The sequence below is a fragment of the Budorcas taxicolor genome, chromosome 2 (assembly GCF_023091745.1).
Source record: "Budorcas taxicolor isolate Tak-1 chromosome 2, Takin1.1, whole genome shotgun sequence".
Lineage (NCBI taxonomy): Eukaryota > Metazoa > Chordata > Mammalia > Artiodactyla > Bovidae > Budorcas > Budorcas taxicolor.
The window spans coordinates 65,081,358-65,104,003 of NC_068911.1; the positions used below are offsets into that span (position 1 = coordinate 65,081,358).

The 22,646-nt window shown below is 50.0% G+C and overlaps 1 protein-coding gene and 1 long non-coding RNA gene across 2 annotated transcripts; one reads left to right on the forward strand and one right to left on the reverse strand.

Moving 5' to 3' along the window:
* Positions 1 to 3,126: 3,126 nt before the first annotated feature.
* On the reverse strand, positions 3,127 to 5,838 carry HOXD4 (homeobox D4). The gene is made up of 2 exons (XM_052635716.1): positions 4,268 to 5,838; positions 3,127 to 3,727 (listed from the first exon to the last, which is right to left on the reverse strand). Exons 1-2 carry the CDS (start codon positions 4,707 to 4,709, stop codon positions 3,393 to 3,395), a joined length of 777 nt encoding a protein of 258 aa, XP_052491676.1. The 5' UTR covers positions 4,710 to 5,838; the 3' UTR covers positions 3,127 to 3,392.
* Positions 5,839 to 19,439: 13,601 nt separating this feature from the next.
* On the forward strand, positions 19,440 to 21,770 carry LOC128043380 (uncharacterized). Its single transcript, XR_008198949.1, has 3 exons — positions 19,440 to 19,572; positions 20,691 to 20,751; positions 21,193 to 21,770. It is a non-coding gene; the product is annotated as an uncharacterized LOC128043380 (long non-coding RNA).
* Positions 21,771 to 22,646: the final 876 nt, after the last annotated feature.

Sequence of the window (22,646 nt, forward strand, 5' to 3'; positions counted from 1 at the left end):
TTCCTTTAAAAAAAATAATAATGCCCACTCCGCCCCCACCCCAGCCTGAATCCAGCCTCTGTCTTTCCAATGCACACAAAATTTAACAGCCAAATTGGGAATATGTAGGTATGGGGGAGGGAGAAAATGGTAGAATTTCTACGCCTTACACAGTTTAACCCTCACACATCAGGCATATTATAGAAAATAATAAAATACATTGTTTATACTGGATGTTAGCTTTTAGAACACCTAATGAAGAATGCTTCTGTGGAGGCACCAAACAGAAGGGAGATTTCGCTACACCTTTTATTATTTCAAATATAGATCAATGAATTACATCAAAACTACAGGCAACAATTAGTATAAATAATACTTTAATCAGTGGCAGCAGAACATTGATCAGTTCTATTAAGAAAGCATCTTGTGTGAACAGACACCATGGGGCTGACAGACAATGTCATCTCCCAACAAAAGGCTGCAATGGACGAAGTGAGATGGGAGTCTGAGAAGCAGTGTCCTCAGCAAACACTTCACTCCCCCCCAGTTACTATCCCAGCATACCATTTTTAAAAACCCTCAAAACAAACACTTCTGGCTCATAGTTGGGGGAACAAACTGGAAACAAATAAAAGCAAATGGGCACTGAGCCTTTCTACACCTAGGTCTCCAGAACACGTTCCCAGAAGGAAACTCATTTCCTTCCCTGCCCTGGCCAGCTGGGGGGCCCTGCTTCTTGCCCGCCCCACTCCTGTGGGCCCAAATGGACAAGAGGGTCTGATTGGGACCTCAGGGTTGAGGGCTGCCCTCCGGGCCTTGCAGGCCCCATTAACATTTCAAAAGAGAATCCCTAGAAGCCGAGAAGGAGAACTGAGACTTATAAACAAAGAATTTGTTTCTCTGATAAAATTACTTTCCAAAGTAGTGGGGCTATTTTTAATAAGGAACTTGGGTTTTCTTCATCAAATATACCTCTTGGCTTTCCTCTAGGGCAGAAGTGAAGGCAGTTAAGTAGTTTGGCATTAGGTCTGAAGCTGGGATGAGTAACCTGAACTTCTAGGAAGGGAAGAAATCTATATAATAATTTTTATAATGCATATATAGTTGAACATTGTGAAATATATACCCCCTCCCCACAAGGAGAAGTTTCAATGTATTAACAAGTTTGGGTTTTAGGGAAGAATCTGAGCAACTTTCCAACTTGCCTAAAGATAGCAGCTCTTTTCAAATGCTACATCCAAAGACTGCTCTCCATGTTAGAGGGGGGAAAAAAGAAGAGAAGGGTAGTTAGAGTCCAAAAGGTTAAGGGTTTAGAGGTCAGTCCTCCCGGCTGAAATACAGCTAATCGAATAGAAAATTTGTCCTCTGGATGAACCTGATTCTGTAATTTAGCCGAACTTCAGTAAAATACCTTTTCAGCTTCTCAACGTGAGGGCATCAGAAAAAAGACATCTTGACTATGTATGAACTCTGTGCTTTTTGTCATAGAAACAATGCTGCAAATAATGCAGGAATATCCATCTTTAATATCCCGACGTGGCGATATTCAAGTATTGCCATGTGCAAGTCTGAGAGCCAGGCTCACCCCAAGGAGGAACAAAGAGCTGTCCCTGGGGTCTAATACAAAAGACCAAGGCTTGTAAGATACTTTAGAGAAGTGGAATTTCAGCCTAGGGACCCCAGTGAATACCTGCTCTCAGGAGACACAGAACCAAAGAACATGCCCGTAGAGGAAGTCTTTTTTCCCTCTACACTCAAATATATTTAAAAAATTACCTCTGAAGCCTTCTAAAGTGTTCTGAAGCACTGAAAAATAGCCCCAATTCTGAATCTCCTTTTCAACCTCCCTCCTGCTCCCTCCCTACTTTTGTCACTTTTTGGTAAGGGACAACCAGGGGTTTCTTTTTGGAGCCCGAGGCTTTGGGGTTTAAACTTCTGAAGCCTTGTTTCATTTGAGTCTATGAACTCTGGCCATTACCTTTGACTCTTTCCCCTTATCCTTAAGGGTCAACATTTTAGAAAAATGAGCTTTGAATCCTTCGCAGGCAAGGCAAGAGAAAAACGACTAAAGAACATCTCTCCTGTTGTTTGAGAGTGATTATTTTTAAACCACTATTCTCAAGGCAAGGGAGCAGAAAGGGCCTGAAAACTTTGGTACTTTTACAAATTCCGCTTCTAATTAACAGGTTGAGAAATTCCTTAGATTTGTTTTGAAAAATTAAAACTTAGGGGGAAAAAACCCTAAGACCAACTTTTGTGGACTTCTAGATTCAGTTAGTTTTCCATTTTTTAAAAAGCAAGATTTCCTCACCTTTCCACTTTCTCCCCAATGTACATCCCTTCTCCCATACCAGCCATATACCAATTCCTATAAAATACTGCTACATGGAATATTTGGGGACATTCGGAATCCAGTTGGAACAGAAAATTGTCATTATCTAATGACCCAGAACATGGAGGTTTTGTTTTCTTTCCCCAGAAGAAAAATGTTGGACCATTTGTTTCTTTCTTTTCTCCCTTTCCTCTAATCACCCAGAACTAGTCCTAAGCACAGTGCTGAAAAACGCACATGTGGAAATATATATTCAAGAACTCAACTTTGAGTGGATCCTTCTCTTCCCTTTATAAGGGTTAAGGGCCCCCTATATACATTTCCTGGGAGTGGGGAGGGGGTGGAGTTCCAGCCAGGAGTCAGGCCACACACCTGATTCCGCTCCCTGAAACTCAGCCCTTTTCACATGTTAAGTTTTTTGGCAACACCATGTCAGTTATTTCTGTACCCCAATTCTCCAACAAATAAATATTTAAGCAAATATAAACATAAAACAACCCGTTTCCGCTTCCTTCTTAGACTCATTTCTTTGGGCATGGGGACACCGGGAGCAAAAAATATATATATATTTTCACACTGGAAATTATACAGACAACCCAGAAAGTTCAGGAATCCTGGCTCAGCTCTCCTGCTTCTACTGAAAACACCTAGCGCAGAGGCAGCCAAGCTTCTGCCTCAACTCTGGCACATTTTTAAACCACAAAGAACCCTGGAGGGGTGGGGTGGGGGAGCATGTTCAAATTCACACTGGGATAAAGCATCCAACCTTCATTTGCAAATTCAAAACCCAACAGCAGAGATTTTCAGGAGTTTAATGACTCGCCAAGGTTTTATGTTCTCAATAGCTCCTGCCATTTGATAATATACTTAGAGAGAGAATCCCGCCCCCTCCCACCCCCGTCCCCCGCTCCAGGGAGGGGGCTGTCCTTGGGCAGGATGCTAACCTTAGGGAGGCCTGCGTGTGTCCCAGGTCCACCCCACAGTACCTTAGAGCCCAGGGAGGTGACAGCAGGCCCGGCCTGCCCCCGCAACTTCGGCTCAGCCAGGAGCTCAGGGAGGGGTGGGCCCAGGGTCCCCACTTCTATAAGGTCGTCAGGTCCGTGTGGTGGTCCTTGGCCAGCGGCTGCAAATGCTGGCCGGGGGCAGCTGAGGAGGAGCAGGAGGACGAGGACGAGGATGAGGAGGACCTGCCTTTGGTGTTGGGCAGCTTGTGGTCTTTTTTCCACTTCATCCTCCGGTTCTGGAACCAGATCTTGATCTGGCGCTCGGAAAGACACAGGGTGTGAGCGATTTCAATCCGACGGCGCCGCGTCAGATACCTGTTAAAATGAAATTCTTTTTCCAGTTCTAGGACTTGCTGCCGGGTGTAGGCTGTCCGGGACCTCTTGGGCTCCCCGCCGGTGTAGTTGGGGTTCACTGAGAGACAAAAGAGATCGCACAAGGTCAGCTCCAGCCTCAGGGTAGGCCCCTGGCCACCGGCGCTCACTTTCTGGCGCGCCCCGAGGCCGGGCCCTCCCTGCGCTCCCCCTGGCCCGCTACTCCCTGCCTCCCGCCCGCCCTCTTTCCCCAGCGCACACGCTCCCTCCCTTCCATCCCCTCGCACCCACCTGCTCCCCTGGGCTCGCAGGCAGGGATCCCCAAACGTACCCCCGTCTCCCCGGCCTGCCGCCAGCTCCAGAATTCCCAGGCATTTTGGAAATCCCTCTTCCACTGTGTTCCCTCCACTCTGAAAATGGAGTCCTCCCCCACCCCACCCCCATCTCCACCCCTTTTTGCGCCCACGGCCAAGCAGCCAGCCACATGGTCCCGGCCTGCTCCCTCGGCTATAAAAATTTATGGAGAGAGTAATTGCGGCGCCCACTGAAACCCCACACGCCCCCACCCACTCGCACCCCCTCTCAGGGCTCATGCCGCCGGGCCGGGGTGGAGACTGAGCGGTCCTGGGCCCATCCTTACCGGAATTCACGTGCACCTTCTTCATCCACGGGTAGACCACGGCCGGCTGCTTGAGGGCAGTCCCGGGGGGCGGCTGCTTGGGGCCGCCTGGCTGGCTACAGGCCCGGGCGCCGGGCAGGGGTGCGGGCGGGGGCGCGGAGGGCGCCGGGCATGGCTCTCCTGGAGCACCGTAGTGGCCGCCGGGGCCGCCGGGTTCTGGCCCGTGACCCCGCGTGGGCAGAGACGGGCCGGGCCCGGGGCCGCCACCTCCGAAGGTCTGCTCACCGAAGTCGGGCCGTGGGTAGAGCCCCGGGGGCTGGAAGTCGGTCCCCTGCGCGCTACCGCCGCCGCCGTAGTAGTCCGCGCCCTGCTCGCCTAGGTAGCCGCCCTGCAAATACTCCTCGCATGGAGGAAACTTGGGGTCCACATACTTGGAGTTCACCATATAGGAACTCATGGCCATTAATTTCAGAAGGTAGAAAATACTAATTTTTCTCGTGTTGTCTTTTTTTCTTCTTCCATAGGGCCCTCCTACTTGCTGTCAACTGAATAAAGTTGGCGGCCATGTGACCAGGCCAGCCAATAGCGAGGGAGTGAGTTTATCACCGGGCTGGTGAGCATCTCATAATTTTCACAAATTTAACTAAATAACATACGTGTAATCAAGTGACTCACCGTGGCACCTTTGAGGGCTCCCACCAGATGTTAGTGGAGTTCTAATCCCAGCACCCTCATTCCCCACTGGTAACCCCAGCTTTTGTCTGCCACTGACTTTGCTAACCTCCACTGCCCTCTCCATGCACCCGGCCTGCAATCAGCCCCCCAAAATGGGCACAGTTCAAAAGGGAATGAATCTCCCATATTTGTCAAGGTGCATGGCATCAAAAGGTGGTGGAGGAGGTGACTCCTGAGTTGGACAGAGAACCCCAAGCAGGCAGGACTCCTGCCCGCCCAGCCCGCGGGAGCGCGAGGACTCTGCCATACAAAGGCCGAATCCCGCCGGCTTTGTCTTCATCAGGGTCACCCAAAAGTTACTACAATCTGGCTGGCCTGAATCAAATTAGGCAATGAGTAACTGCCAAGCTTTCTTTGAAGGCCAGGGTATTTGTAGCCAAATCCGTCCTTGCTGGTATGGCAAGAAGCCCCCTTGATTCTCTGGCTAGGGCAGCGCAGAAGGGTAGCCCAGGAAGGTTGTGAGGTAACCCCACCTCACTCAAAAGCATCCCTAAAAGGGCCCTAAACTCCCTCTTTCCAGCTCACCTTTTTCCCACCTGGCAGTAAAGGTCAACAAGCCCCCTCTTTGGGCACCCTCCAACTTTATGCCCCTAGAGAGGAGACTGATCCTGGGGCTACCTGACTCTCACTTCACTCCCCAGTGCCCCCAAACCTAATCCTTTGGCCCTGCATTCATGCAACCAGTTAGGGATTTACACAGGGGGCCCTGTTTGAAGGTGAGGAGCTTCTCCAGGAAAAGGCTACTTTACATTATTGGGCTCCGACGATCCTCCTGCCTGGAGTCCAAGGTAATAAAACAGAAAGAAGCAACTGACCAGTCGGCTGCCTCTGGCCTCCACTTCTGACTATTGCGGAGAATGTGAAGTTTTTGCATCGACCATATATTCCCCTAGAATCGAATCTGTGACTACGTGGATACCACACAAATTCGGTTCTACAGGGTATATATAGACAACGTTACTGCCTCCAGGTTCCACCTAGAGCAAGTACCCAGACTGTTGCCAGCCCCAGCCTCCTCCTCCTCGGAGCCGCCAGCCCGACACAGCCACTCTCACTTTCAGAGACAGTTCAGGTAGTCTGAAGTGCTTGGTGGCAATTTGCAGCAATGAGTTCCCCATCCTTGTAACAGAGCCGGGGTTACCAAGCAGCCAACGAGTCAGGACAGTCTTCTTAAGAAAGAAAGAAAAGAACAGAAGAAAAATAATCCATCGCAGAATGGCGACTGTATTATTATCTCCTTTTCGGATGCACATAACACCCCCTCCCTTATCAAGTGGTATTTTCCAGAAAGCAGAAAATGCCCTAGTGGCAGAAGAAAAAGAGGCAAGAGGGAATATCCTCTGCCCCTTCTTTTCCCCACTGCCAGGGCAAGCCAGGTTGGCTGGCTAAGCTAGTTCTCCAAGAAGTCGCACGTTTACCTTCCAGGGCTCTGAGCCCGGCTGGCCTCTCTGTCCGGCTGCTGCTTACCACCCTGAGGCAGGCACTGCTTGCAGGCACGGAGCTGCCCTGGGCTGGGGCTGGCGTACTAATGGTGAAGGGCAGGGCGAGGGGTCATTCGAAATCATTTACGAACATATCACAAAGTTTCATTATTTTTGCTTTGCCGACAGCAGGACACAAGAGTACAAAAGTTCACGAAGTGTGCCCGCCCTAGTGCTTCGCGCAGTCTGGGGCTCACCCCTCAATTCACAGCACCAAGAGGGCTCAGGACTGGGATGGATTTCGGGGGCAGAGGGATACCCAGGCTTGGGTGGGGATTTTAGATCCTTAACTCTAAGCTAGAAGTATTTCATTTTGTTTTTTTATTTTGCCCTCATGATTCAAAAATTGTTTTCAAGCCTCAACTTGGGCCTTGATGAAACAGGGAGAATTCCCTCCACTCCCCCCACCCCTGGTCTGGTGAAACTGGCTGACTTCTCTGCACTGTGCACACTCCCCACACACTCCCCCCAATCCTTTGGTTCCAGTGCTTTGGCTATTTTGTAGAGATTTCCCCGGTGCCGATTCTAACAAGACCTTCTGAAACTCCCCCACACCCAACTTCCTTGTCCCAGGGGGTTCCCCCAACTTCCTTTAATGCCAAGAGCTCCTGGGTACCTTGGGTCTAGACTTTATCCAGACAAATTGGGGGAGCCTGCTGGGATGAGTGGGGACCTGGGTGAGGGTACACATTTTCATATTTATTAGACACTGTGACCTGCATTTCACCTTATTGCTCCACTCCTTCAGACAGGTCAAAGCCAACGAGTTATTGATGAACAAAACCGTTAAATATTCACCTCCCGCTCAACTGCCCATACAAATGCTTTTGATGTCTCCGGCTTTTTGTGCTGTATTCAGCTACGGGGTGCCAATCCTGGGTTTGCAAGCAAGGAGCATCCACAGAGATCAGCACCCAGAGCCAGAGGAGCTACAGGAAGAGGGAAAACCCAGGAGTTCTGGGGACTCCGGATTTTCCGGCCTGGAGCTGGGGGGCCTGTTTCACTTCAGACAGCCTGATTCGTAGAGGTGAACTATGTATTGCGTGGGTCCTCCACTCCTAGGGTGTGGGCACAGCCCCTAGGAAGTTGATTATGTTGCCCAGGCTGGAGGGCAGAAATCTGGCCCAGAGCCAAGCCTCATTTTCTCTGACCCTAGAAAGAGGACATCTCACCAGAAAGGGAGGGTGCCTGGCTCTTAACACCTTCACACATTCCATCTCTTGTTAAAATAAAACCATCTCCGTTTTGCATGACGGAGGGGCCCCTGGTCTGTCCTGGAGTCTCTCCCTACCTCCATCATCTTGAGACAGCCTTCCTGGACAGTTCACAGGCCTCCTCAGAAGTGTACCTACCTGCCTTCCGCGGCATAAGCAACTCTGAAAGAGCCAAACGTTTGAGCCCAACACCCCAAGAATCTCTGGCCCCCACCGCACCCCCAAACACCCCTCCCCCTTGTCTGCCTGCAACGCTAGCAGCTCTGGTGCAGAAATTCTCGAATTGCAGTTAGAGAGGAGCAGGAGTGAATTCGAAGGGCCGAATCTCTCCCTCCTCAGCCCGAGTCCCCAACCCAGGACCCAGATTGCTGAGGCCGGGGCTGGGCCGGGGGAGAGGGTAGGAGGGACTTTCACATAAAGCTCAGAATTTTCAGCCCTTCCCGGAAGCGGGCCAACCCAATACACCCGCAGCCGTAAAGGGTTGCGTCCCCCCACCCCCGCACCTTCTTTTTATTAAAAACAAAAAAGGAGAGATGATCGGGGCCAGGCTGGACCGGGTTAAGCTGGGCTGGGCGGCGAATGGGGATCGCGTTGCCTGGGTGCTTAGCAGGTTGGTTCGAGCAGAAGGCGATGCTCGGCGCAACTTGTTAATAGGGCAGGCTGCTAATTAGCTGCAAGCTCTTCACAGACACGTCCGCTGAGGCGGAGCTGCACCTGTGCGAGCTGGGGAGGCCTGGGAAGGCCGGGAAGGTCCAGGGAGGCCCAAGGAGACAAGTGCGAGTGCTCGCGACGCGTTCCTTTAGTTAGGTGACTGGAAACTAGGCCCCAGAAAATCTTCCCGGGAGTCCAGCTTAGATCCTCCAGCTCCAAACGGACTCCCCTCGCTTACCCAGGCCTGAGGAGCCAAGGGCCGTTTATCCACCCGCCCACACCCCCTGGCTCGGCCCTTCTCCCCACACCCGCCCCGTTATCAATACCGCCCCTTCGCGATTCGGAAGAAACGGGGAGGTACTTACAGCAGTGGTGTCTCACGGTCCCGAACCTGTTGCAATGGAAACGAGGTCACTTAAATTCCACAGGATAATAAAACAGAGATGGATGATACACAGAAAAATGACAAGGCCCAGACACCCCACCAATACCCGAACCTCCTTCCTGCTTCGGATGCCCGCCCCTAGGAACTGCGCCAAGTTCTCCGCGAAGTGGGAGACTGCAGTGCTCAAGGGCAGACCCGCGGTAGGAGAGTATGCCCCCATCACTTCCCCCACGCCATGCACCCCTTTGGGCAAAACCTTACTTTGTGCCTGGCCCGACTCAGGCGGTCTGTAACAGGATTTACCCCGTGGGAAAACGGGAAGCGAGGAGAAAACGGGCCTTTGTGTGTTTCCTTCTGCAAAATCGGCTGGGTGGGCGCCGGTCCACTGGGGACGGGGCAGCCACTGCATCTGTCCCTTGCCCCAGCTCCCCGTCTGTCTGCAGCTGGAGCAACTCAGCACCCTCTTTCCAATTTCAGGTTGGTTTCAAATTCCCCAGCCAACCAGTGCCCCCTCAAAACTGTCTTCTTCCCAAAGAAGGACCAGGCAAGGCTGGGACTTGCCGTCCCACTTCTGCTCTAATTCAAAACAAAGAGCAATTTCCAAGGGAAATGAGGACCCAGATGATAGCCAAGGAAGAGGAAAACCGATGGGTTTAAAGGTAAATGGCAGTGCTTTAGACTGTTACCCAGTTCTGTGGATATGACATCGTTTCATCAGCATTTTTGCTGGAGAACCCACAAAGCAGTCTTACAAAGCAGTGGTCCTCACAGGGGCTGGTGTCCAGCTTTCAGTCGCCTCTAGTTTTAGTCTGGGACAGGGTTCTTCTCTGAGAAATCACAGAGGCAAAGCATCTCCATTCTTAAACTTTATATCTGTCCACCTAGGCTACCCATTTTATTCCACTTCTGAAGCAGAACTTCACTCTGAGGAGGTGAGAGGCAGAAAGTTCCTCTGGTGAGGCGAGAACCCTCAATTCCTAACTTTCTATGTCTAGAAGGGAGAGGGGATTCCCATCCTATTTCTTGATTTAGGTTAAGCTAAAATTAACGTCCATGAGACTTCACCCCACCACCAGGCAGAAAAGATGGGGCAGAGAAATCCCCCACCCCTGGAGTTGTCCTGGAAAAAGTAATAAGTGACTTACTGGTTTTCTCTCCTAGTGGGCAGGGGAGCTGGGAGCAGACCTGTCTCCTTCTGAACCCGGCGCTAGCTGGAGCCTCTCACTTTCCTATCGCTGCTCCAGGAACCAAGCATCTGCACTTGTATGCTCTTAACCTAATTTATGGTGGGAATTATATTTTGGCTTGTCAACTCTCAAGCCATAAAACAAAGTTTATTGGAATCACGTGCTCGTAAATAGCCACTCAGGTCCCATCTCTGCAGAACCATAAATAACCTTCGGCTTTAAACTTTTATTCACTAAATAAAGGTTCACTGCAACTGTTCCCTCACATTTAAATAGTTCCAAATATCTAGGATTCAAGGGGGGGAAGTCATATTCATATCAATACCCTGGTCTTTTCAAATAGTATCTTTTCAGGGACTCTGTTTAGAGGGGGAGATAGTGCTATTTGGAAAAGGCTGGTTGGTGGGCATGTCTTATGATTCTTTGGCTGCATCCGCTGTGAGTACCATCAACTCCTTTATTTCAATCATTTTCTAGCTCTAGATGTGGTAAAGAGGAAAGCCAAAGGTCATTTCTATTGGCTTATACCAGAAGTTATTTCAGATTTTGTTTTAGCTTCAATAAGAAAAGAGTGGTTGGAGGCTGGGTGGGCTTGGGGGTGGGGGTGGCAGTTGGAGTTAACACTTGGCTCTGTATTGTTGTGAATGGGCTCAGCAAAAGTTGAAGGTAGCCACATGCCTAGAGGTTTCTGTAATTTGCTTAGATCTGGAAGGGAAGCCTTTGCAAGTGACCAAACTGCTTAAAACAGCAAGACTTGGGGTTTGGTGATGTGAGAAAGTAGAGAATAGCCTCATCGGGCATCTTTGGCAACTGAAGCTCTAAAGAAGGTTATAAAACAATAAAACAGCCCTGGTGTGAAGGGGACAGGGTGTGAGGAAGCAAATGAGGCTCTCAGGAACCCAAGCCCAGGAAGTCAGATGTCCCCAGTCCCACAGGGCCCCAACCACAGGGCCTGGGGTCCAAATCTGGCTGGGTAAGATCCTATCTCTCCCCGATCTTACCCCTCCACTCCCCGCCCCCCACTGCCACTCCCACCAGAGGGAGAGCCTGAGAGGAGGAGGCAGCGTGCTCTCCCGCTGAGAAACCAAGAAAAGAGCTTGGGCCTGAGCACTGCTCCATCGGAGAGCGTGACTCCGTGCTTGGGGTAGGTGGGGGTGGGAAAGACACCCCCAGCTCCCACCAAAGGGAGAGAATGAAAAGAGAATTGACACCGCCCTCCTCAGCATCCTTCCACAGCCCGCCAGAGTTGCTACCAAACAGTGTGGAAACATGTGATTTTGACTGTTCCGATTAAAAGAATGGATGTTCTCTGTAGCTTTGTAGAGCACATATACATCTAAGATTTCTAAATAAAATTCACTCGTGAAAGTTCTCATCAGCAAGTCCTATCAAACCTATGAAAGAGACTCCTTTCTACTAAAATCTCTTTGCATCCTAATTTCCACCCATTCTCTGTGCATTTCTAAACCCATTTCCTAATTTCACATTCATTGGATAGAAAGCAGGGAGCTATTAGTCCAGACTGTACGGCATTGATTTCTCTCCCCCAACCCCCACCCCATTAGCCCACTTAGAAGTGTCTTTTTCTTTTACAGTTGGTAGCATCTGTTTTTAAAATATGAGTAAAGATCAATCCTTTAAAAACTGTTTTCTGACTCTATTAGCACCAGGTGAGCAGCTTCAAAACAAGTCCTTGTTAATCCATTTTTTAAAAAGTTTGAGGGCTTGGGAAAGGCTTCTTTATTTTTCCTTAATTCCTAACTTAATAAAACTGAGTTAACCAAAGGATATATGACATTCTAGGCAGTTGTGATGAGCTTTTTATGGAAGAAGGGTGGTGTAAAGAGAAGACCAGACTGAGGAGATGGTGTTTGAAACAATGTCTGGCACCTAATCTGGGCTCAAGAGACATTTTTTGAATGAATGATAATGAAAGATGATGACTGGGGCTTGCCCACAGTCTTCACTGTGGCTTACATAAGAAGAATAAAATTATACAGCCTACTCTGTATATTTAGATGATAACAGGAAAGTAACTAGCTCTGCTGAGGGTAAAGGAGGAAAGAAAGGAAGACACTGAGGCACATAACTTCAATCACTTTCTAATCTTAGGACAGTCAGACAACATGATTAAGGAGAGTGTACACCTTCCTCCAGTCTTCCCTTGGCCCCTGCCCCCAAGTTTGGGCTTTTTTAGATGAATGACACAGGGGAATGGGGAAGAGCAAACTCTGTCTAGTAAGAAGGCTGAGCACCAGGGAGAAGAGCAGAGTAGCTTGGGCCGATTTCCTGGGGCTTTTCCAAGGACTCTCAATGGTGGTGGTGCTAAGTCATGAAGACGAGGTGGGGGAGAAGATGTAGGAGCCTTCTTAGAAACCTGTTGCTGGGTACAGTGAGATTCTGAGCACTGTCTTCCCCATCTGACTGGAAAGAGCCAATTCTGGGAGTTTCTGCTCAGAGAGCTCCCATGAGCTAGAGTCCCCTGCAGGGCTCTCCCAACCCAGATGCCAGAGCCACTCCCAGGAAGGAGGAGAAAGTGAAGGGGCCCAAGAGGCATCAGCTGCACTCCAAACCTAACAAGGTCCGTTCTCTGCCTGCCCTAGAGGCCCTTGCTATGTGGCCTAGGAAAGGATAGTCTGACCTTGACTTGCAAGAGGCCTCTTGCCCAGAGGTGGTGTTGAACTCTTCTCTTAAACTATCTCCACAACCAGGATAAGTGGGAATGAGACTTCAGATGAATCCCCTAGACCAGGGGTAGGAAGGAAACTGCCAGGCCTGGCACTTAGGGACACAGGCTGGGGAAGAGCCAGAGAAGGGCTGAACAGGGAGTCCCAAGCATGAGAGAATATAATTTCATATTCCTGACACTATACTCTATCGCTGAAAGAGGAACACTTCTCCTGCTACCCCTCCCCCCTCCCCCTACAGTAGGGTCTGCTCACTGGAACTCTGCTTTGGTGTCTTCTGGGAAGGAGAGGTAACCCCGGAGGTAACAATTCCAACAGTGAGATGTGGCATCCCAAAGAACGGGCTCTGGGGCAGGACCTCTAATGGGGGGCCAGACCTGGAAAAAGCTCCAGCGGGTCCAAGGAAAGCAGAGTGTGGGGTAGCCATCTAAGCCCATTGAGAACCAAGAACAGAGGTTAGATGGATCAGGAGATGGGGGTGACTGGGCAACTGCAGCACTGCCCAATTTCATGGGCCAAACTCTGCCAGGCATGGTTTATAGCAGGAGGGACAAGGTGTGTTTGGACAGAAAATCCGACCCAGGTGGACTCCTGGTTAAGCAGAAGCAGCTTGGCCAAGGGCTGCAGAGGCCCTCGTAGGAAAAGTCTGTAGTCAGAAGTCCTGGAGGCCAGGGGTAAGGGGTAGAACCTGGCTGCATGAGAAGGGTGTACATATGTGTGGGTTACAGCCTGAGGCAGTATTTATATAATTCTTTTTAAAAGATATAAAGTATCTCAAAAAATTGAAGGGCTGATGGAGATCTGAGGGGGATAGGCCTCTTTAAGACACACCTTGACATCACCATGGCCCAAGGTGGGAGCTGTGGCTCAGCCATGGCCCTGGAGCCCAGATCTTGGAACACAAGCAGATTAAGGGTGTGGAACACTCCTTGCCTCCTTTATGTTGCCCACTGGCATTTGGCTTATCCAGTCTGTCCCAGCTTTCAAGATACTGAAAACAAGGGTAGTTGCCTTGGGGCTGTAAAAAAGGCTGTGACTGATGGGTGGTGGTAAGGAGGGTGTCTCCAGAAGGTGGCCAGTAGGGCCTGCTCTCTAGTAAGACCTGAGCTTTCTGTAAGAGTCATGGATGTGCCTGTGTGGCTGTGAGGCTTCCGCTACCTGATATCTGCCCACTAAGGAGCTAAGGGCACCTTCCTCTTGGATATGGCCCTGAAGTCTACCTGTAGGCAGGTGCCAGACAATAAGACCCAAGGAAGCAGGGCCTATGAGACCCACTACAGCAACAGGGGAAGCCCCAGATCCATGTTCTCCTGTGACCAAGCCTAGGCCTGTCTTCTCTGTACAATTCACGGACTGAGTGCATAAACCAGGTCTCTCTAAGCTCTAAAAGGCTAGGCCTGATTATTAAACAGAAAAAGTATACTGATGATAAGAAACACCCATTGAATGCTTGTTATTCAATATGTGATTGAAACAGGTATTGAATGTTTGGCTTGTGCCAAAAACCCATTTTAAGTGCCTAATCAGTGAGTTAATGTATGTAAAATAGTTAGAATAGTGCTGGACATATAGTAGTGCTATGTAAGTAAAAATCCTCATAACAATCCTTGAAGGTACTCTAATTATCTCTGCTTTCCACATGAGGAAACAAGCCCAGAGAGTTTGCCCTACTTGCCTAAGCTCATACAACAGTTAAGTGGAAAAAATTTGAAAGAAGGCAGTCTGTATCTAGAACCTATTCACCTCTTTGAAAAAACCTCTGAGTTAGCAAGTGGTCAACTTCCCTTTCCCAATTTGGTAGCAACTAGTCAGCTTATGACTTTTCCCTGGTGGCTCAGATGGTAAAGCATCTACCTGCAATGCAGGAGACCCAAGTTCGATCCCTGGGTCAGGAAGATCCCCTAGAAAACCCAATGAAAGAGAGAGCTCCCTTAACTAGGGGGCGGGGCATTGCTAAATGGTAGCGAGAACTTGGCCCCTGTAGACCACAGAATCATAAAAGATACAGGAAAGACCCTCGACGAGTACTCAAACATAAGCATACATCTTAACTGCCATGGTGGAGAGTGTTTATAAACTGCAGGTTCTAGACATCCTGATTCAGTAAATCTGAAACAAAGGAACCTGCATTATAAAGAAGAGGCTTGAATGCAGGCCTTCATTAAGAATCACTGCTCCAACGCAGGGAAATGAGGGAAGCAAAAGGCTGTGTTGCCAAGAGACAACAAGGAACAGTGAGGTTGGATCAGAGCCAGTTGGGGATGTCACCGCTGATGCGAGAAACACCCCCATGGAGCCCACCAAAGGCCTGAAATGGGTGCAGTGGGTAAAGAAGAGTGTGAGGGTGGTGTGAAAAGGGGAAGAGATGAGTAACTGCAGGGTTTTCAAGCCACACGCAAGAAGTCGCCCTGGATCTGGAGCGTCGAGGGAGTCCCGGGGCCGAGGCCTTGTTCTAAATGAGCCTGGGCGAGCCCATCAGCTTGAGGCAGGCGACGCTGAACGCTTGGCTTTTCAAGGCTGCGGGTTCTAGGTACCAGGAACTGCAAGAAAGTAAAGTGGCAAGAACAGCAGCCCAAATGAAGGGGCTGGTGGGGATTGGGCGTGGCTTGCCCCACCACCAGACCCTCTTTTCCTGCTCTTCAGAGCCCAAAGCGCAGAAATCGCGCCCCCTCCGGGAAGGCGGAGGAAGTGAGGTGGCCCGCCACCCCGGAACCTGCCTTCAGGTTCCTGGACCCCGGGCTTCCTCTGCTGCCAGTCTCGGGAAGCCGCCCCTGGGGGTGGGCGCCGCCTCGCCAACTATCCTCGTTGGCGGAAAACACTTTGTGAGCTGGGGTGGAGGGCGGGGAGAGGGAGGGGGCGGGGTCAGTGTCCCTCCCACGCTCCCGCCCGCGAGCGCCCGGGGCATCTCCCGCGCCTCCGTAGCCGACAGGACGCTTGTCCTACAGCGCCTCCTCCTGGACAAGGCGCCAGACAGCAGAGCAGGGGGGCTGCTGCAGTCCCGGAAGCCCGAGGCCCCGGCTTCTTAGCGCGGGCAGAGGTCTTCCCGAACCAGAGGCTTGAGCTGGTCCTCCCTTCCCCTGGGGGAGGCCAGAAGGAGTCGAGAGAGCCCTGAGGCCACCCCCACCCCCACTCCCACCCTTAGCACTAACAGCAGGCTCGCGACCCAGAAGTGTGCATCCTCTGTTAATTAGGCGAGCCCAGGCGGGAAAACCCTACAATTCGTGCGTTTATTTATTTATTATTTGTTTGACCGCTTTCTGCTGAGCCACTGGTCCCCACAGAGCCTTCGAACGTGCTGCGCTGGCGTAACAAGATCCGAGAATGGTCCGGTTGAAGAATTGGCCTGAAGTTTGGCGGTTTGAACAGGCGCCAAGAGGAAAGGCCTTTTCCCAAAGCAGAAGCACCAGGCTGAAAAACATCTATACACTTCCCTGAGGATTATATACATATATATAATCTTCGTTTAAGGTGTTACAAAATGTATGCATGTTTACTTTAACACCATAAAAAAAGATTTGGTTTTCTTCTGGTCACTAGCTCATATTTGCAGACTGTTTTTAAAGTACAGATTTAAATTTGGGTGAGGTGGTGAGTCAAGATGATTGAAAATAACGTGGTCAAGGGCAAGATGTTTGGCTATATTTAGATCGAAGGCTGGAATAAAGGAAAGATCAGGAGCGAATCTTGAGGCAGGGCCGAGTGGAGAGATCGGGTTTTATCTTCCAGCTCTGAGTCCACTCGCCCCCTCCCCCCATCCGTGCTTTGCTGGTTGGATCCCCAGGCTGGGTTATTTCACTGCACATGCGCCGGACGCTTGGCGAGCGGGCTAGGCAGGCGCAGCCCTGGACTGAGCTGTGCGGGCGGCGGGCGGCGTGCGCAGCACTGGGCGGTGTGCAGCACCGCACACTGCTGCAGCGCCTAACTGCAGAAGAGCCTGAACGCCCCATCTTAGAGACACAGGAAAGATACTTTTGCAGGAAACCCTGTTAAAAGCTTCACGCGTCCTTTCTGATCTGCAAGCCCTGTTCCGCCAAACCAACAAAATCGCCATGCTTCCAGTAAACCCTCAAGGTTGTCCTTTGGATCAGCAGTTTCATATCCAGTGCACGCCTTCTCCCCCGTCGTTAATCAAGGCTGGGGGGGGGGAGGGGGAAGAGGGAACCACCCTACGTCCAGAGAGTACTTCTCCCTCATTCTGCACAACTATGAAGTCCAAGAGACCAGTTCCTAGAAAGAGGGTATCTTTTCGCATTAATTTCGGAAAATTGGCCCTAAATGGGACTTAAGTCGGAATTCCGAGTTCTTGGTGGCTTCTCCCCAGCTTCCGGTGCCCCCGCGTGCCCTGCCCGGCGGTCGCACTGCGGCAAGGCCGTAAATACCTCTAGCAGCTGCCTGCCAGCCCAGAGTGAAATACTGTCTTTGTTCCGATTTCCCCTGCTTCTCGAGCTCGGAAAACAGAATTCTGGCGAGATATATTTATTTGGAGGAGCATCTGACAGGAAAATACGTTCGGTTTTCAACCCGGTGCTTGGCCACGTTTATAACAACGAGCTTCGCTCTTTTTCCTGATCCTCCAGGAGAGCGCAAGCCCAGCTCATTGCCTGACCTTAGACACTAAGGCCCTGACGTGCCATTGGTTCTCTGATCTACACACAGTTAGAGGTTCGGTTCGAGGACTCTGGGAATTACACTCCCCGGCTTGTGAGTTCTTTGGATCCAAGTTTTTTTTTTTTTTTTCGTTTAAGTTTTTTAAAATTGGGTTAACAGTGGGGGCATTTCCGGTAGTGGCAGAAGCGTTGACTAGTCTCCTCTTGGACTAAGTGGCCTAAGTTCAAATGTGACTGGCAGCGTATATATTCCCTTAGATGCAACTGACTATTTAAGCTCTTAATGCTACTATGGGATTTAGGAAGAACCCCTTAGTCCTCCATATCTGCCCATGACATCACCCTCTGCTGTGCAATTGGACCTGCAGACTGCCCAGGTTCCTAGTCACTTGGGCGCGCTCAGTCATTGAACCCAGGGAGAGGCTGCTGAAACTCGGAACACAAGGGCTTGGCCATCACGGCCACAACTCGTCCCCACCCCCACCGCAACTCCAGGCAATTTAGGGACTCCTGGAGTTGCCAGGGGAGGGCCTTGGGAGCCCCCGTCCAGAGGCCTGTTTTTCAGTAGGTAATGCTCCATACCAATATGAAAGAATGATCTCAGCAGTACTCTATCAGGAATATTTACAAAATACAGACATTTCGGACTTAACAATCAATTTCTCATTTGTGAGTGATCATAATTAGTGATCAAGGACAATTCTGTGCACATCAACTAGCCACAAATCGTAGCCCTCCATTTTGAAACGAGCATGATTCCGTTGTTACTAAAAATATCTTTCTATAAAAATATCATTTATTGTTCAGAAATGCATTTAAGGCCAGCATGGTCACACTGGGATATTTGGGAGAACATTGAGTTAGGCTTTTCCGCTGGTTCCTGAAAAAAACAATACTCCGCAACGCGCAGGTCAACCCCATGCGCAATGCGGCAGATTGTCCTAAGGTTTTAATATTTCACGTGTCCATGAGGGAAGAGGCAATGGGATTTGAGAACTGCATCCTCTAGTGCCCTTCAAAATCCATAGGAGAAAATAGCATTTCTTTCTGCAAAGAATTTTCTTTCGATTCATAGATATTTTGGTTCACTAGTTTTGAAGTCTAGTTGGAAATATTGCTATGCTATTCATTTACAGGCAACACAAACACACCACAACAGTACATTTAGAGAGCAAAATGTCTACTCTTTCCCTACTCTGACAAATAAGAAACACACGCGATGCTTGAACTTTTTAAGCATGCTTAGAACTTCTGAAACGTCTCTTGTTTTTTTCCCAAGACCTGCACCAGGGTTTCTGATCCTCTGCTCTACTGCTACCTCTCAAAACATGCGTCCATTTTGTGGCACAGAATAACCCAGATTCACCTGACAGATGTGTGCGGAACCTTTCTTGAGTTGTTAAGAAAATCATCTGAGAACTAGAGAAGCAGTTAATATTTAAAATTCCATCCCATAAACAGAGCCCAATAAACCAAAAACTCTAAAAATCAGCATCGCTCACCAAAGCCTAGATGAACAAACGTAGCCCCATCCTGGATACACAGAATCCACCCCACCCCCACCCCCAAGCTCCAACCCTCAGAAAACACCTGTTAGCCTCCCAGGTACCTCTGACCACAGACCAACCGCAAAATACTGCTCTAGACTTCAGAGTGCCTGTAGTGACCCCCAGCAAAGCTGACAGCTCCAGAAACCATCTGCACAGTCTTCCAGGGCGGGGATCCGGAGGCTCTCGATCTACGCCTCTATCCACCTCTCATAATCTCGAGAGGAAATGGGGCTTCCCTTCTGTTTCTGAGCTCAGCCGGACCCCACCCAGGGCCCCAGGGGACGCCCGCTCAGAACCTGAGTGATCTGGAGGCAGGGGACGCAGACAGGCACTCCCAGGCCCCGGGGAAGTGTGGGGGGTCGGGCTGGGCTCCCCGAGCTAACCGAACGGGTGGGCGCCTCGAGCTTCTCGGTGGCAGCGCTGGGAGCGGGGCGGGGGCCGCTCTTACCGGAGGTGCAGAGCTGGAGGCGGCGGTCGTCCCCGGCGGCTGCTGTAATCCACTAAGCGCTGCCCGGTTGCTCGCGCTCTGCGCGGCGGGGACCCGCTCATGTTGCAGAAAGAGCCGCGTCGGAACCGCGCGACTCGGCCACCCGGCTGCAGGCCGGCGGCTCCCGGCGGGCGGTGCCGGCGCCAGTGGGGGCCTCGGCGCCCCGGGCTCCTTCCGGGCTCTCCCGCCCGCCGGGCTCCCCGCCGGCTCCGGAGGCGGCAGCGGCGCGGCCCGGGGCGAAGCGGCCGCGGGGCCAAATTGGGCGCCGGGCGCGAGCCGAGGCTGCCGCGGACCCCGCAATCCCGCAGCCGGCGACTGGAGCCCACCTCTGCGGAGACAAAGGTTAGAAAAAGAGGGGGTGAGGCTCTAGGAAGGCAGAATGCGGGGGGAAATTCGCCTGGGAAATCAGGAAAAAGGCCGTGAAGGCGAGCGGAGCCTGCACATGACCAGCCGCAGCCAATGACGACCGCAAATAGGTCATAAAAAGGTCTATTACCAAGTTGTAAATTTTCTTCAAACAAAAAGGAATTTACTGCAATTCCTTGCGGATTTTGCACATACAGCTCGCAAGCGCCATGTTTTTCCCTCTTTCTCTCTCTCTCCTCTCCCCTCTTCTCTCTCCGTTTTTCTGCTCTCCTTCCTCCCCCTCCTCCTCCTCTTTCTTCCTCCCTCCTCCTCTTTCTCCGTGTCCCTCTCCACCGCTCGCTCTGCCTTTCTAGACTTCACGGTTCCTTTCTCTAGGAATTCTTTTCCTTTTATTTTTTATTTTGGTTCTTTGGCTTGAAACCTCTGCTCCTTGGGCGCTGTGTTTCAGGGAGAATGAATGCCGCGCTCGCTTGGGGAGGTGATCCTGTCAGTCACCCCTCCAACTCTCCCCTCACTTGGCTTCTCCTCTCCTCCCCTCACCAAAAGGCCTCTCTGAAAGAGCAGCCAAGCGCTTTCGGTTTTTGCCCCTCTCATCTTCAGGCAAGCCACCCAGTCTGACCTTGTGCAGAAAACCGGGGCTCTGCAGGCCAAGAAAATGTGTGCTCTCCCCAACCCAACTCTCTCCAACATAAACTGGGATCCCTCCTGTTTCTTGGGGTTTCTGCAGTAGGAGAGTTGCCAATCAGCTCAAAGGCTGAAAATGGTTTTAGGTACTTGTCAACTTCTCCAAAATAACAGTTTGAACTCCCAATACCTATACTTAATCTAGATAGAAACACCCCCTGGGACAGTCTTCTCTAGAAGAGTCAATCTTTTTTAATACCCTCTGAAAATCCTTGTTTAAGTCTCCCCTAAGTGCAATTCGCATTTCTATGGAATTAATTCTAGCCCCTCTTCCCTTGCCCCCCAAAATGTTTGTCCATTGAAGAGCCTATTCAATGCAATATTGAAGAGGAGAGGGACTCCATTTGTTCAGGAAAAAAGCAGCTCCCCAGTTTCAGGCTTGAAAAAAAAATAGTTCTTTTTCTTCAAAGGCAGGAGTGCCATTCCTTTCGCTCTTCTCATGGAAGCTGCTCCAGAGAACCCCAGCTGAAGGTAAACATCCTTGGCTAGCTCCCCTCATCATTAATGCATGGGCATGGCCATCCAGGCTTCAAATGTGCCTGTAAGAGGTAACCTCTCCTCACCCCAACCCCATCCTTTCAAGGACACTGCTTTGGACTTCTAGTAATACATTTATAAATATGTGCATTAGGATTTCAATGTGTAGGTTCTCTATTAACATCCTCACACCAAGTCCCTAAGTGGCCACACACTTAAGTAGGAAGCACATAGCACCCTCTGGAGCAGGCTATGTGTATCCCTTGAAAAAGTTCTGATGACCTTGGATGTTTCTGATTAAAGTGCTTCTGTTGCCATGTGTCTGCAAAAGTCATATTCTTTCTAGAAAAAGTCAGTGAGTTCTAACTTTGCTGGAGGTACCCAGAGCAGCAGCCAGGTTCATTAAAATGTTCTCTTTCCCCTGTTCACCGCCAGATGCATTCGGATTCAGCAAACAGTGGGAAAGCAGAGGACACAAGTTTGGATGCGAAATAGTAACACCTTCTGCAGTGAAGAATAATTAAACAATATTTTAATTACACAAAATCGAGCGTGTTGTTGGACCTTCCCAAACAGTTAACACTTTATGCTGGTCTATACATGTCTATACATTCAGAACATTGTTTAGTTCTGAAACATTCTGAGAAATAACCTCAATTGTCCATTTTCCTCTACCCAAATAAAGGCAGAGTTTATGACCCTCTATTTCAGCTGGTGGAAGGAGGGCTGGGAAAAGACTGCACTTTTGAAAAGGCAGCCATATTTGTACTTTTTCACCCTGTGCAGAGATAAGCCATGTGCTGGGCTTTGTGGAACCTCACAAAATGGCAGCCCCTGAATTGACTTTTCTCTAGGAACCGTTGAGACCCACACCTTTTTTGGTGTGTTTCTGGTCTACGCGGAGAACCTAAATCACTTAGGACCCTTGGTTTTTTCATCCAGTGTTAACATTGGAGGGTCCTATTTTTCTGTAAATGATTTACAGACCTCTCTAAGCAGACTCTCTAAGCAGTCCAAAGGGTTCTCTGAAGATTTATGCAAATTTCTGCAGCAAAAATGTTGGTTCGATATGCTGCAACCCTCGGATGTTTACAGATCTGAGCCAATTAGAAGGGCATCTCCTGCACTCGTCACTGGGAGTTGTCTGCATGAAACACAGATGGGGGTTTCTAGCCACTGCAAGAAAGAAGGTGGTGAGTGTGTGTGATTGTAATTCCACAGACTCTTTATTTGAAGACAAATCTGTTTTCCCCAACTACAAAAGGAAACATGTATACCTACATTAATTACCAACACTTTCTCCATGAGTAATCTATGTATATGTACAACAAATATATACCCAAAATACCAAATGTGTAAATGTACAAATACTCTCAAGTGTACTAATTTTTGCAAGTCTTTTTGTGTACATGAGCTACGAATTTACCATAGGTTAGGGGTCCAACAGGGCCAGAAGGTACAACACTTTCAGAGTAGCACAAAATGGAGGAAAAAACATTTTTACCACCCTTCCTTAACAGATTTCCACATTAATCCATGCACCGGGTCCCCCACCATATAGAGTCTTGCCCAAATCAATGGCTCTAAAAGTGATTTTCAGGGAGAATTCTTGTGTAGAAGACAGTGGATTTTGCTAATAGAGGAATCCCTTAAATGGAGGGCAGCTGGAGCCTAGCCAGCACCAGTCTCTAGCCAGCTTATTCCCACCCTCTCCACAGCCAGACTGTTCCCTAGCCATGCTTTCAAGCACTTGGCACACTTGCTCTAAACCAGTCAACAGCAGAGTCTCAGGCAACACACAGAGCAAAACGTTTCCAAATCCAGCAGGCACGTTTGCAGCTGTCTCTTCTTGTGCAAATGTTTCTTAAGCCCCGGGCCGCCACCCTTGA

What these genes read in the sequence shown, in the direction of transcription:
- HOXD4 (XM_052635716.1), bottom strand. Translation starts at nt 4,709, where the DNA reads ATGGCCATGAGTTCCTATATGGTGAACTCCAAGTATGTGGACCCCAAG. An exon ending in GAAGGTGCACGTGAATTCCG is followed by an intron (nt 3,728 to 4,267) that starts GTAAGGATGGGC and finishes TTTGTCTCTCAG; the next exon opens with TGAACCCCAACTACACCGGC.